The sequence below is a fragment of the Thalia democratica genome, chromosome 2, assembly GCF_965202585.1.
Source record: "Thalia democratica chromosome 2, ktThaDemo2.hap1.1, whole genome shotgun sequence".
NCBI classification, from domain to species: Eukaryota; Metazoa; Chordata; class Thaliacea; order Salpida; family Salpidae; genus Thalia; species Thalia democratica.
Window position 1 is genome coordinate 55,645,887 of NC_139166.1, and position 15,845 is coordinate 55,661,731.

The 15,845-nt window shown below is 27.9% G+C and overlaps 3 protein-coding genes and 1 pseudogene across 3 annotated transcripts; all 4 read left to right on the forward strand.

Annotated features, from left to right (window-relative positions):
- Positions 1–1,191: 1,191 nt before the first annotated feature.
- Positions 1,192–1,605, forward strand: LOC145828747 (histone H3.3A-like). The gene has a single exon (XM_082936500.1). The coding sequence runs from the start codon at positions 1,192–1,194 to the stop codon at positions 1,603–1,605; it is 414 nt and encodes a 137-aa protein (XP_082792626.1).
- Positions 1,606–6,203: 4,598 nt separating this feature from the next.
- LOC145849666 (histone H3, embryonic-like) lies at positions 6,204–6,614 on the forward strand. The gene has a single exon (XM_082954675.1). It carries the CDS (start codon positions 6,204–6,206, stop codon positions 6,612–6,614), a length of 411 nt encoding a protein of 136 aa, XP_082810801.1.
- A 1,477-nt stretch (positions 6,615–8,091) lies between these two features.
- On the forward strand, positions 8,092–9,696 carry LOC145828748 (histone H3.3A-like; annotated as a pseudogene).
- A 5,228-nt stretch (positions 9,697–14,924) lies between these two features.
- LOC145828749 (histone H3.3A-like) lies at positions 14,925–15,338 on the forward strand. The gene has a single exon (XM_082936501.1). It carries the CDS (start codon positions 14,925–14,927, stop codon positions 15,336–15,338), a length of 414 nt encoding a protein of 137 aa, XP_082792627.1.
- Positions 15,339–15,845: the final 507 nt, after the last annotated feature.

The following is a 15,845-nucleotide window of genomic DNA, read 5'->3' on the forward strand; positions in this document are numbered from 1 at the left end:
TTTTCAAAGAATCTATATTGTTTGGCTTCTTTTCTGATTTGAATAATTAAAAGTTTTTTCATTTTCTTATTTAAGATTTTATTTAAAGCACTAAATTTTTGGATTAAACTAAACAAAATTTATAAAACGTTAACAATGAAAGTTTTGATTAAACTTATATAATATTTACAGTCGGTACATCGATAAGGTATGCACTACACCTCGATTTGAATGGAATAAACAATTCTTAAAAGTAAAAGTTTTATTGTTTTTAATCTCACTAGAAAAATTATTGAATGCTTTATTAGGTGATAGAATTTTAATAAACTGAATCAAAATATCAATGTATGTTGAAAAAAACTTAACTCTTATTCTAAAAATATACTTACTTAAAATAGTATAAACTAAAAAGATCGTACTAACAAAAAATTTAAAAAGTAGTTACTAGCTAAAATACTGTTAGGAAAAAAAGTAAAATTTGTTTTAAAATTTAAAGTATGCACCTTTCGAATTTTGATGAATTGTATTCTTTTTTATATACAAAATACTAAAACAGCTTCAGAAAACTACACCAGCTTTCATAGAGCCATCTCAAAGGACTTAATTTGCATGATTAGATGTACTGTTTTTTTTTTTTAACTTGAAAATATTTAACAAACTTTATATCAAATATACAAATTTCACCCAAATTTGTTTAATTATTCTTTTTAAAATCAAGTGTATTTGCATCTTAAAAGGCAAGTGTTTATATTTTCGTAAACAATATTTTTTATAATAAACAATAAAACATAGAATTTTATGCATAATTTAAAATTATCAGTATTTCTCACAAAAAAATAAGTTGTTCTTTATAATACTTAAAAAAACAACTTAAATCTAAAACAGTTATAAAGTTGTGTTTAAACCCTAATGTGAAACTTAAACTCACTTATACATGAAAGACAGACATTTTTTTAATTTATTCTTTATTTATTTTAAAAGTATATGCACGCTAAAATCAAAACTTTTGTTAAAACTTATAAAAATAGTTGAAAAACATGAATACTTGAAAAACAAACTCCAATTTTTCTCAGCCCTCGTTATTATGCTATTAACTAAAGTTATGAACTTTGAATAAAAAAAAGTGCTAAAATGGTCTTTTCCACGTCCGTAACGTATGTACTTTAAACGGTATACAAATCAGTTTTAAGTGTATCTACATAACAATCAACAATGGCCCGCACAAAACAAACCGCCCGCAAATCCACTGGAGGAAAAGCTCCCCACAAGCGAATTGCCACCAAGTCTGCACGCAAGAGTGCACCAAACACCGGAGGCGTCAAGAAGCCACATCGTTACCGTCAAGGTACCGTGGCTCTTCGTGAGATCCGTCGCTACCAGAAGTCCACCGAGCTTTTGATCCGCAAGCTGCCATTCCAACGTCTTGTGCGTGAAATCGCTCAAGATTACAAGACCGACTTGCGTTTCCAGAGTGCAGCTATCGGCGCTTTGCAAGAAGCTTCCGAAGCTTACTTGGTCGGACTCTTCGAGGATACCAACCTGTGCGCCATCCATGCCAAAAGAGTGACCATCATGCCAAAGGATATCCAGTTGGCTCGCCGCATCCGTGGTGAACGTGGTGCTTAGAGCACACAAATTCTGGTGTTAAAACACCGCCCCACTCGGCCCTTTTAAGGGCCACCTATTAATAAATAATAATTGTTGAATATGAATTGTATAATTCATTAGAACCTTATACAGCTCTGTTTTATATTTGGTTAAAAGATGTTTATTCAAATACTTAACTACACAACTTTATTGTAGTTAAATTAGTTATTCATAAAATTCCTTGTAATGTACTAATCTAGGTTGTATACTTGTAATGTGCTAAGTATTTACGATAATAATACATATATATTAGTATTATTATTTTTGTTACTAATTTTTAATTGAAAAAAGTTTTTTAATTGAATAAAAAAAAAGGTTTTCAATTGTGAAAAAATATTAATGGTATAATATAATAGTTATAACTATAATGAACTTAAATGAACAGAAGTACAATAATTATATTAATGAAACAAACTTGAAAATTTTTTTCTAAAAAATCTAGTTACTTAAAACAAGCTAAAAATATTGTGCCGACAAAAAAATTTACAAAGTAGATATTAGCCAAGATACTGATAGGAAAAAATATAATTTACTCCAAAATTGTAAGGTGCGCATTTTGCGTAAAACACTTTTACCTCGGCTTAAATCGCATAGCCTAACAATGTTTCAACTGAACATGTTTCTTGTGCTAATTTGTGCTTACTTAAAAACAAGTTGAGAAAAGGTTGCACTTGTTTAGGAAAATAAACTATTTTTTACTAGACTAGTTATAATACTTAATTTTTACACTGTTTTTTCGATGCAACATAAAGGTATTTGCCATTTAAAAATTCAACATGGTTGATTTATTAATGAAAAAAAAAACTTTTTAATAAACTATTATTAATAGCTAATCAATTTTAATCAACATAGAAATAACAATTCGTCACTCATTGCTACTTAAAAATATATTTTAAAAGAAATATTCTGTAAAATTTAAATGTTAAAACTAAGATCACGATTGGAAACAGTTTTGTTTAGAATTTGGTAACAAAAAACGTTATTAAAAAAGTTTTTAACCGTAAAACCGCTGACTTTATTCAGTGTTTAACACAAAAGGGCTTACAATTCAAAATAAAAACACTTTTAGTTAAAAAAAATCCACAACAATTTTATTTCGTTTTAAACAATTCCACTAACTGAGCTTATTTTTTATGATCGCATAATACAACTTCAGAATATTTCATATGATATTGATACTTAATTTTATACATTTTTGAAATTTATTTATTAATGAAAAAGGGATAAGTTATACAAGTTAAAAGTTTTAAGCTAGCTTAGGCTTATATTTAACCATTTTTACAATGTTAATTAACTATTAAAGATTAGCCAACGTTTAATTTTTATACTTTACACTTAGCTTAATAATAAAAATATTTCGCTGTATAGATTTTGTAATTTTTTCTAAATAAGTAAACTTATGTCAAATCAAAGTGTCATTGAACAAAATAAAAAAAAATAATTGATTATATTTTTCATTTTCTGTATTAAAAGCTTTAATAAGAGTACTTAAAATAAAAAAACTTTAAGGACAAAATTTTTTCTCTTTTAATTTTACCCCATGTTAACTTTAGGCGCTTAAAAGTTTCTTTATATTAATTTAAAGCGATGAAATTGCCTAAAAACTATTTTAATTTGTTATAATGGATTTACTTGTTTCCTAGATTTTGTAGCTAAACAAAAAAAAGAGCAGTCAAACAGTTTATTTAAAACTTGTAAGTTTATATGAGACAAAGATAAGTAATGATTTTTATTAAGTAAGTAAGCTTCAAAATAAATTTCTTTTTAAGTTTGTCGTTTAGATAAACATTATATTAGTAAAAAATGTTCATCGTTTTAAAATTATTTTTTACCGTTTTTAACTTATTTGAAAATCTTTTTCAAGTCAAACATAGAAATTTAAAAAAGTATTTACTTACGAAAAGCATTTTTTAATGACGAAATTTATTTTATTTCTTAAAACAACTTTTTACTTACTCTATTACTTTCACAAAATATTAAAAGTAAAAAACTAAGTCTTTGAGAGCATTAATTCTTTCAAAGTTTATTTTAATTATAGTTTTAAAAAGTTTGGACAGACAATTCGATAGTTTTTTATATAATTTTTAAAATTCATGAATTAAAACAGTTTTAATAGTTATAAAATCAGTTTTAGCAAAAGTTTAAATTTAGTGAGTTTAAGTTTGTTGTTCTGTTACCCACTTAAACTTTAGATTAATTTTTCTTAAAAGTTTCAATAGCCAGAAATGTATCAAAACTTAATTCTATTAAAATCAAACAGTTTCTAAACGAATAAATGTATATAATTATTTTTCAAAAAGTTTAATAGTGTATAAATTTTATTGATGGTTCGAAAAAAGGTTAAAAGATTTCATAGTGAATTTAATCCATATTCAAAAATTTATAAAATTAATATTTTTACACAGCATTTTAAGGTATTTTCTTTTTTGCGACAATCTAGGTACATCATTTATTTAGCTAAAACAAATTTTATAAACCCTTTAAAAGAGGTTAAATTAAATGTTATGTATTTAATTTACAACTTCTAATGAACTGACACATACCACGTGGTGGCGCATGCATATTTACATCGATAACGTCCGTAACACTAAGAATTTGTATAAAGTTTTTTAAAACTGTCTATTACATTATCATCAGTCAAAACTAGAAAAAATGGTAGCCGAAAAGATACCCGCCTGAGTAAAACCTGAATACCCAACCTACAATGTGATGATCATAGCAGCTATCACTGAGTTGAAGTCTCGCAAGGGAGTTTAAGCTTAAGCAATGACCAAGCACGTTCGAGCCAACTTCAAAGATGGCTTCAAAACCCACAAGTCGCATTAGAGAAACTTGTTGACGACGGTACAGTCGTCAGAATGAGTGGTGTTGGTGCATCTGGTTCCTTCAAATATGGAAAGGTTGAAACAGCAAAAATGCAGCACTAAAGAAGGCCGCACCTAAAAAGAAAGCAGTAGCTAAGATACCTGCCTAGAAAACAGCTGCTAGAAAGGTTGCAGCAAAGAAGAAGGTAGCCAAGAAGTTTCCTGACAAAGCCAAGAAGGTTGTAAAGAAGCTAGCAATAAAGAAAGCCGCCCAAAAGAAATAATAAATTAGTCATCTACTAACAGGAATTTTTTAATGCCACTTTACAACATAAATCGATCGTCTGCTTCAAAGATATTTAATGATCTAGATGCTTATTAAAACGAGGTTTATTAATTGCATTCTTATACGTTATTAAGAAAGCCGAAAGAAAAACAAAAGTATATGCCTGTTTGTAAACAAGGACAACCTTTAACCAAGAAGCACTTAAGTTTCTGTAAGTATATGTTTTAAAATAATGAAATTAGTTTTAGCTGTGAAGATTAAATAATCTTATTGTTAGTCATACATTACTACCGATCTTATAGAAGCAATAATAACTAAAATAAAAAAGGCTTGAAATTGTAAAGATAATTCTTCATTAAGGTCATAGAAAACTAAAGAAAAATGATAAATATGAAATCGACTTTTATATAAAAATCTTAATCAAACTTTTAACTTAAATTTTTATTACATATTATTTGAATATTTCGAAACAAAACCAAACAAAAGCATCTAAAAATAGTTCAATTCTAAAACATAAATAAGTATAGTAGCCAAGCTTAACTATTTTTGTTTTTTATTAAACATCAACGTCTTTAAAACATTTAAACTACTAAATATCGATTGTTACTTTAGAACACTAAAAAATAACAAGTCTAAAGTCAGCGAAACTTTCATTATTCTTTAAATAACAATTTTAATGATAAAAAGTAATCAAAAATTAAAGTTCTAATATTTAAAATCAAAAATAACATGAAAAAAAGCTTTTTTTTTTTGCTTACTCATCAAATATGGATATTAGACTGACCTTTAAGTAGAACTAGCACTATTCTTTATTACTTGGTAATACATGAAAAATAAATATATAAACACATATACTTGAGTAAAAAGAAAAACAATATACCAAATAAGTATACTACAAAATAATAATACATAATATAAAATATAAATTATATAAAAAGTCTTACCTAAGCACAAAACGTTTTTTTAGAATCAAAATGCATTTTTAATATAAGTCTAGGGCAAAATTAAAATTGTAAACCTGATGTTGCAAAAATCTTACGTAACTTTTGATGACTTCCAAAATATTAAAAAGGCCTTATGGCCTCTTTACTAGTCATGCCCCCTTCCTTGACAACTTTGAAGCCTATGACCTCCAAAAAAACCACTTGACCTTTTTGAAAAACCCTGATGTAGATAGACAACTTTTTTTTATTCATTCTTTGTTTGTTTCAAAAGTATGTGCACGCTTAAATTAAAAGTTTAGTTAAATCTATGGATGAAACTTACAAATCTATTTAAAAATGTTGTAAAAAACGAACACTTTAAAAACAACTCAAACTTTTCTCAGCCCTTGTTAAAAAATTATGAACTAAAGTTATGAACTTTGAATCAAAACAGTGCTAAAATGGTCTTCTCCACGTCCGTAACGCATGTACTTTAAACGTTAAACAAATCAGTTTTAAGAACACTCAATAGACATTCAAGAACAATCGTCAGAACAATCAACAATGGCTCGCACAAAACAAACCGCCCGCAAATCAACTGGAGGAAAAGGTCCCCGCGAGCAACCTGACTACAAAACTGCACGCAGGACTGTACCAGTAAGTGTAGGTATCAAGAAGCCCCATCGTTACCGACCAGGCACCGTTGCTCTTCGTGATATCCGTCGTTACCAGAAGTCCACTAAGCTTTTGATCCGCAAACTGCCATTTCAACGTTTTGTGCGTGAGATCGCTCAATATTACAAGATTGGCTTGCGTTTTCAAAGCAGTGCAGTCATGGCACTTCAAGAAGCATCCGAAGCCTACTTGGTTAAACTCTTCGAGGATACCAACCTGTGCGCCATCCATGCCAAGAGAGTGACCATCACACCAAAAGATATCCAGCTGGCTTGCCGCATCCGTGGTGAACGTGCTTAAGAAGCACATAACTTCTGGTGTTTCAAACACCGGCCCTTTTGAGGGCCACCTATTAATAAGTTATAATTTTTGACTGTGCATTGTAATTTCAAAATCACCTTATACAGCTTTACTTTACATTAAGTTTAAAAATGTTTATTCACATACTTTACTACAAAACTTTATTGTAGTTTAAAAAAGCTGTTTAAAAAGGTTTTTTTCTAATATACTTATCTAGATCATATACTTGTAATATTCTAAGTTTTAAAAAGTTTTTGTCACTATTTCTAAAATAAAACAATCGTATAATTAAATAGAAGACAAGGTTTACAATTTTGAATTAGTAGTAATGATTTACAACTGCTTTTTATAGAAAATATACCTAAAACTATTTAATATAATGGCCATAGAATTTATAACTTTTAATTAACGTCTAAATTTGTAATAATAGATATATTTATGTCATACTTTTTTTAATTAAACAAAAAATTGAGTAGTTATAAAAATTAATTTGAGTTATATAAGTTTTTATGAAACTAAAAAATAGTAAAAAGAATAATGTTTTTGATTAAATAAGGTAGCTTCCAAATAAATTTCTATTTAAGTTTGTCGTTTAGGTAAACACTATGTTTGTAAAAAATGTGCATCATTTTGAAACTTATTTTTAACCGTAATAAACTCACTTGCAAATATTTTTTTTAGTTAATTCCAAAAATGTGAAAAAGTATATAGTTATGAGAAGCATTTGTTCAGACAAAAATTAATTTTATATCTTATAACAAATTTGGATTGCTACTACGTATTATAAATAATCTAAGTAAAAAAATTAAATGTAAAAAACTAAATATTTTACAAAACTAATTCTTTCAAACTTTTTTCTTATTATAGTTATAAAAAGTTCTAACAGATATTGTTTATAATTTTACATTTTCAAAATCATGAATAAAAAGAGTTTTATTAATTTTATACTTAGTTTTAGCAAAGGTTTAAATTTAATAAGTTTAATTTTTTGTTCTGTTGACCTTTTAAATTTTGGAGCAATTTTGCCTAAAAATTCCTACGCTAGAAATTTTATCAATAGCTAGTTTTATAAAAACCAAACAGTTTCTAAACGAATAAATGTGTAAAATGTTCTTCTTAAAAGAATTTGACTATAAAACTTTTTGTTGATAGTTCTGAAAAAGGGTAAACATTTTCATAGTGAATTTAATCCATAGAACAAAAGTTTATTAGACTAATATTTTTTACATAGCATTTTAAAGTAGCTTTCTTATGTGCTGCTAACTAGTTACAGCATTTATTTAACTAAGGCAAATTTTATAACTCTTTAGAATAGGTTAGATTAATACTTTTGTATTTTATATTTAATCTCTAATGGTTTGACACATACCACGTGGTGGCGCATGCAATTTTGAGTCGATAACGTCCGTAACGGTAAAAATTTTGTAAACGCTTTTTTAAAACTATATATTAAATATTATTAGTCAGAACTAGCAAGATGGTAGACACAAAGAAATCCGCCCCAGCAAAACCTGAACACTCAACCTACAAGGTGATGATCGTCGCAACTGTCACAGTTTCGCAGGGGAGTTTCAGCCTAAGCCATGGCAAAGCAGTTTCGTTTACTTTATTTTACTTTGAGAAGTTAAGTTTTATGTCAGGTTATTAAAAATTCGGAGATCTACTATTCAATTGATAGATACTTTGAGGTTAGTCCGACTTGAGTATTTGCTGAGTCAGCAACTTAAAAAAAGTTGTTTTAGTTTTTTTTAAATTTATACCCTTATCTCTAACCCAACTTATCTAAGCATACTAAAAAGTAATCAGAAATTAAAGTTCTAAGTTTTAAAATCAAAAATTATATGAAAAAAAGCTTATTTTTTGCTGACTCATCAAATATAAAAATCAGACTGACCTTTAAGTACAATTAGCTCTACTCTTTATTACTTGGTAATACATGAAATATAAATATATAAACACATACTTGAGTAAAAAGAAATACAATATATGACAAGAATGCTTTGTTGGCATGATAATTCAAAAAGGAGTTGCAATTTTGATAAAAATATAAGGTTTCTGTATAAAGTTAATATTCACAATACCTTAAAAGTTGAGCTTTTTCAAATTTAAAAACTAAGAAGCTGATGCTTAACTTTATTTTAAATAAAATTTTTAGATGTACGAACGTTTCTTATATTAATTAAAAAGAAGTTTTTTTAGCACGAAATACATGTGAACTTATGTAAACATTAAGTTTTTATAAATTTAGCAGAATTTTTAATTCAATTAAAAGTATTTTACCTAAGCACAAAACGTTTTTATAGAAACAAAACGCATTTTTTATATAATTTAGGGCGAAATCCAAATTGTAAACCTGATGTTGCAAAAACATTACGTAACTTTTGATGACTTCCAAAATATTAAAAAGGCCTTATGACCCATTTACTAGTCATGCCCCCCTCCCTTGACCCCTTTGAAGCCTATGACCTCCAAGTAAACCACTTGGCCGACTTTGGGAAACCCTGATGTAGATAGGAAACTTTTTTTTATTCACTCTTTATTTGTTTAAAATTTATGAGCACGCTAAAATTAATACTTTTGTTAAACCTTTGGCTAAAACTTATAAAACTAGTTAAAAAAGTTGTAAAACATGAATACTTGAAAAACAACTCTAACTTTTCTTAGCCTTGTTAAAAAATTATTAACTAAGGTTAAGAACTTTGAATCAAAAAAGTGCTAAAATGTGTCTTTTCCACGTCCGTAACACATGTGTTTTAAACTTTATACAAATCAGTTTCATGAGAACCTACAGAAGAATCAACAATTGCCCGCAAATCCACTGGAGGAAAAGCTCCCCACAAGCAAATTGCCACCAAGGCAGCACGCAAAATTGCACCAAACACCGGAGGCGTCAAGAAGCCACATCTTTACTGCCCAGGTACCGTTGCTCTTCGTGAGATCCGTCGTTACCAGAAGTTTCCAGAGTGCAGCTATCGGCGCTTTGCAAGAAGCTTCCGAAGCCTACTTGGTCGGACTCTTCGAGGATATCAACCTGTGCGCCATCCATGCCAAAAGAGTGACCATCATGCAAAAGGATATTTAGTTGGCTCGCCGCATCCGCGGTGAACGTGGTGCTTAGAGCACACAAATTCTGGTGTTAAAACAACGCCCCACTCGGCCCTTTTAAGGGCCACCTATTAATAAATAATAATTGTTGAATATGAATTGTATAATTCATTAGAACCTTATACAGCTCTGTTTTGTATTTGGTTAAAAGATGTTTATTCAAACACTTTACTACAAAACTTTATTGTAGTTGAATCAGTTATTCATAAATTTCTTTGTAATGTACTAATTTAGGTTGTATACTTGTAATCTGTTAAATATTTAAGATAATAATACTTATACATTTGTATTATTATTTTTGTTACTGATTTTTTATTAAAACAGTTTTTTAATTGAATAAAAAAAAAGGTTTTCAATTGTGAATTGATAGTAATGATATGATATAATAATTTTTACTATAATGAATTTAAATGAACAGAAGTATAATATTCATATTAATGAAACAAACTTTAAACTTTTTTTCTAAAAAATGTATTTACTTAAAATAAGCTAAAAAGATTAGGCTTATGAAAAGATTTACAAAGTAGATATTAGCCAAGATAATGATAGAAAAAATATAATTTACTCAAAAATTGTAAGTTGCACATTTTTGTAAAACACTTTTACCTTGGCTTAAATTGCATACCCTATTGATGTTTCAACTGAACATGTTTCTTGTGCTAATTTGTGCTTACTTCAAAACAAATTGAGAAAAGGTTGCAGTTGTTTGGGAAAATAAACTATTTTTTATTATATTAATTATAATCCTAATTTTTTACACTGTTTTTTCGATGCAACATAAAAGTATTTGTCATTTAAAAAGTCAACATGGATGATTTATTAATGAAAAAAAAAAACTTTTTAGTAAACTATTATTAATAGCTAATCAATTTTAATCAACATAAAAAAAAAAGTTCAACACTCATTGCTAATTAAAAAAATATTTTAAAAGAAAAACTTTGTAAAATTTAATATTTAAAAGTTAAAACTAAGAGCACGATTGAAAGCAGTTTTGTTTTGAATTTAATAAGAAACAACGTAATTAAAAAAGTTTTTAAACGTAAAACCGCTGACTTTATTCAGTGTTTAACACAATAGGGCTTACTTTTCAAAATAAAAAGCTTTTAGTTAGAAAAACTTTCCACAACAATTTTATTTTGTTTTAAAGAATTCCACTAACTCAGCTTATATTTTAGAATCGCATAATACAATTTCAGAATATTTCATAGGATATTGATACTTAATTTTACACATTTTTGAAAATAACTTATTAATGAAAAAAGGATAAGTTATACAAATTAAAAAGTTTAAGCTAGCATTTTTACAATGTTAAATAACTATTAAAGATAAGCCAACGTTTAATTTTTATAGTTTACACTTAGCTTAATAATAAAAATACTTAGCTGTGTAGATTTTGTCATTTCTTCTTAATAACTAAACTTATGTCAATCAAAGTATCATTGACCAAAATTTAAAAAAAATAGTTGATTATGGTTTTTATTTTCTGTATTAAAAGCTTTAATTAGAGTACTTAAAATAAAAACACTTTAAGGACAAAATTTGTTTTCTGTTGATTTTACCCCATGTTAACTTTAGGCGCTTAAAAGTTTCTTTATATTAATTTAAAGCGATGAAATTGCCTAAAAACTATTTTAATTTATTATAACGGATTTACTTGTTACCTAGTTTTTGTAGCTAAACAAAAAAAAAGAGCAGTTAAAAAAATTATTTAAAACTTGTAAGTTTATATGAGACAAAGATAATAAAAACAGTAATGATATTGATTAAGTAAGTAAGCTTCAAAATAAATTTCTTTTTAAGTTTGTCGTTTAGATAAACATTATATTAGTAAAAAATGTTCATCGTTTTAAAATTATTTTTACCGTTTTTAACTAATTTGAAAATCTTTTTCAAGTTAAACATAGAAATTTCAAAAAGTATATACTTACGAAAAGCATTTTTTAATGAAGAAGTTTATTTTATTTCTTAAAACAAATTTTTATTTACTCTATTACTTTTCACAAAATATTAAAAGTAAAAAACTAAGTCTTTTAGAACATTAATTCTTTCAAAGGTTATTTTCATTATATTTTTAAAATGTTTGGACAGACAATTCGATGGTTTTTTATATAATTTCTAAAATTCATAGATTAAAAAAAGTTTTAACAATTTTATAATCAGTTTTAGCAAAAGTTTAAATTTAGTGAGTTTAAATTTGTTGTTCTGTTACCCACTTAAACTTTAGATTAATTTTTCTTAAAACTTTCAATAGCCAGAAATGTATCAATAGTTAATTCTATTAAAAACAAAACAGTTTCTAAACGAATAAATGTATATAATTATCTTTCAAAATGGTTAATAGTGTATAAATTTTATTGATGGTTCTGAAAAAGGATAAAATAATTTCAGAGTGAATTAAACCCATAGAACAGACGTTTATTAAATAAGTATTTTTTACACAGCATTTAAAGTATTTTTATTTTGCGACAATCTAGGTACATCATTTATTTAGCTAAAACAAATTTTATAAACTCTTTAAAAAAGGTTAAATTATAGTTTGTGTATTTTATCTACAACCTCTAATGATTTGACGCATACCACGTGGTGGCGCATGTATATTTACATCGATAACGTCCGTAACACTAAGAATTTGTATAAAGTTTTCAAAAAATGTCTATTACATTATTATCAGTCAAAACTAGAAAAAATGGTAGCCGACAAGAAACCCGCCCCAGCAAAACCTGAACACCTAACCTACAAGGTGATGATCATCGCAGCTGTCTATGAATTGAAGTCTCGTAAAGGAGTTTCAGCTTAAGCAATGGCCAAGCACGTTGGATCCAACTTCAAAGATAGCTTCAAAACCAACTTGAAAGTCGCATTAAAGAAACTTGTTGACGATGGTACCGTGTGTCATAATGAGTGGTGTTGGTGCATCTGGTTCTTTGAAACTTGGAAAGGTTGAGGCAGAAAAAATGCAGCACTAAAGAAGGCAGCACCCAAAAAAAAAGCAGTAGCTAACGAACCTGCCAAGAAAAAAGCTGCTAGAAAGGTTGCATCAATCAATTTTTATAATGATTCATCCTACCATAAGAGTGACCATTATGCCAAAGGATGTCCAATTGGCTCGCAGCTTCCGTGATGAACGTGCCTAGAGCTCTTAGATTCTGGTGTTAAAACACCGCCCAGGTTCTTTTAAGGGCTGACTATCAATAAAAAATAATTATTTACTATTCATTGTAGTTTCATTAGAACGTTTTACAGCTCTACTTTATATTCCGTTAAAATGTTTATTCACATACTGTACTACTAAGTAAGTAACTGTTTTTATGTTTGTATCTCGTTACGGATTAATTAACAAGAGGCAACTAATGATAATTTTTATTAAAGACTCTTTATTAGTTAAAGTTTGAAACAAAATCACAAAACAAAGCTTTATATAGACTAAAACTAATAAAAAAACCTTGTATTACTTAACTTTTTAAAATTTTAACGTACTTGTAAAAACTTACTTAAACCACGACTGGTTTTTAAAGAAGAAACTAAACTAACATAATTTCTGCAAAATTATTAAAATATATATATTAAAAAATTGTTAACAAACTATAATAGATGTTGTAAATTAAATCAACAAGATATATATAACATAGTTTGTTGAACGACAAAAAATACACTCAATTTAATGGTCCTAGGACCTTGTGCACAAAGAACCTTTTGGTTACCGAGTCGTACACCACTCGGATACTTTTCAAAATCTTGTCTAGAAGGACAAGTTTATTGAACACGAAAAAATGTAATTTAATCAAGGACCTTGTGTATAGGAAGATATTTTGGTTGTCAAGCTACCCAATATTTGTTGTTAACACATACTTATTTTTTAACCCATGTCCATCCAGTGGCATTAGCTTATTTTGTGCATATTCTTTTCAACGTAGTGAATATAAAATATACATGCCCTTAGTTTTTTAACATTGTTACTTTAAATATACGCAAGCTATATATAAAATGAACAAATATTTTTATGAAAGTAAACTGTCACATTCTTAACATTTTCAAAGAATCTATATTGAATAGCTTCTTTTCCGATTTGAATAATTAAAAGTTTGTTTACTTTCTTATTTAAGATTTTATCTAAAGCACTAAATTTTTGGATTAAACTAAACAAAATTTATAAAACGTTTACAATTAAAGTTTTGATTAAATTTATATAATAATTACTGTTGGTACATCGATAAGGTATGCACTACACCTCGATTTGAATGGAATAAATAATTCTTTAAAGTAAAAGTTTTATTGTTTTTAATCTCACTAGAAAAATTATTAAATGCTTTATTAAGTGAAAGAATTTCAATAAACTGAATTATAATATCAATGTTGTTGAAAAAAACTTAACACTTATTCTAAAAAATATACTTACTTAATATAGTATAAACTAAAAAGATCGTACTAACAAAAAATTTAAAAAGGAGTCATAGCTAAAATACTGTTAGGAAAAAAAGTAAAATTTGTTTTAAAATTGTAAGGTATGCACCTTTCGAGTTTTGATGAATTGTATATTTTTTTATATACAAAATACCAAAACAGCACCAGCCTACATTGAGCCAACTCAAAGGACTTAATTTGTATGATTAGATGTACTGTTTTTTTTTTTTTACTTGAAAATATTTAACAAACTTTATATTAAATATACAAATTTTACCCAAATTTGTTTAATTGTTTTTTTTAAAATCAAGTGTATTTGCATCTTAAAAGGCAAGTGTTTATATTTTCGTAAACACTCTTTTTTGTAATAAACAATAAAACATATAATTTTATGCATAATTAAAATCATCAGTATTTTTCACAAAAAAATTAAGTTTTTCTTTATAATACTTAAAAAAAACACTTAAATTTAAAACAGTTATAAAGTTATGTTTAAACCCTAATTTGAAAATCTAACTCACTTATACATGTAAGACAGACATTTTTTTATTCATTCTTTATTTATTTTAAAAGTATATGCACACTAAAATTAAGACTTTTGTTAAAACTTGTAAAAATAATTGAAAAACATGAATACTTAAAAAACAAACTCCAATTTTTCTCAGCCCTCGTTATTATGTTATTAACTAAAGTTATGAACTTTGAATAAAAAAAAGTGCTAAAATGGTCTTTTCCACGTCCGTAACGCATGTACTTTAACCGTTATACAAATCAGTTTTAAGTAAACCTACATAACAATCAACAATGGCCCGCACCAAACAAACCGCCCGCAAATCCACTGGAGGAAAAGCTCCCCACAAGCGAATTGCCACCAAGTCTGCACGCAAGAGTGCACCAAACACCGGAGGCGTCAAGAAGCCACATCGTTACCGCCCAGGTACCGTGGCTCTTCGTGAGATCCGTCGCTACCAGAAGTCCACCGAGCTTTTGATCCGCAAGCTTCCATTCCAACGTCTTGTGCGTGAAATCGCTCAAGATTACAAGACCGACTTGCGTTTCCAGAGTGCAGCTATCGGCGCTTTGCAAGAAGCTTCCGAAGCTTACTTGGTCGGACTCTTCGAGGATACCAACCTGTGCGCCATCCATGCCAAAAGAGTGACCATCATGCCAAAGGATATCCAATTGGCTCGCCGCATCCGTGGTGAACGTGGTGCTTAGAGCACACAAACTCTGGTGTTAAAACACCGCCCCACTCGGCCCTTTTAAGGGCCACCTATTAATAAATAATAATTGTTGAATATAAGTCGTATAATTCATTAGAACCTCATACAGCTTTGTTTTATATTTGGTTAAAAGATGTTTTTTCAAATACTTTACTACACAACTTTATTGTAGTTGAATTAGTTATTCATAAACTTCTTTGTAATGTACTAATCTAGGTTGTATACTTGTAATGTGTTAAATATTTAAGATAATAATACAGTAGACTACCGCTTAAGTACGCGCTTTTTTTGGTACGCACCACGCTTTAAGTACGCACTTATCAAGAAAGACAAAATCGAGAATCTGTTCTCATTTCAGTATTGAAAATCCTAAGAATTTCCCTCATATTATAACGGGAGACATATGTTGGATTTGGTGGAGCAACTTTACCTTTATCCTTAAACTTGTTCCATAGTTATGACGTATTCCATCCATTTATATAAATTTCTCTTAATTTTACTA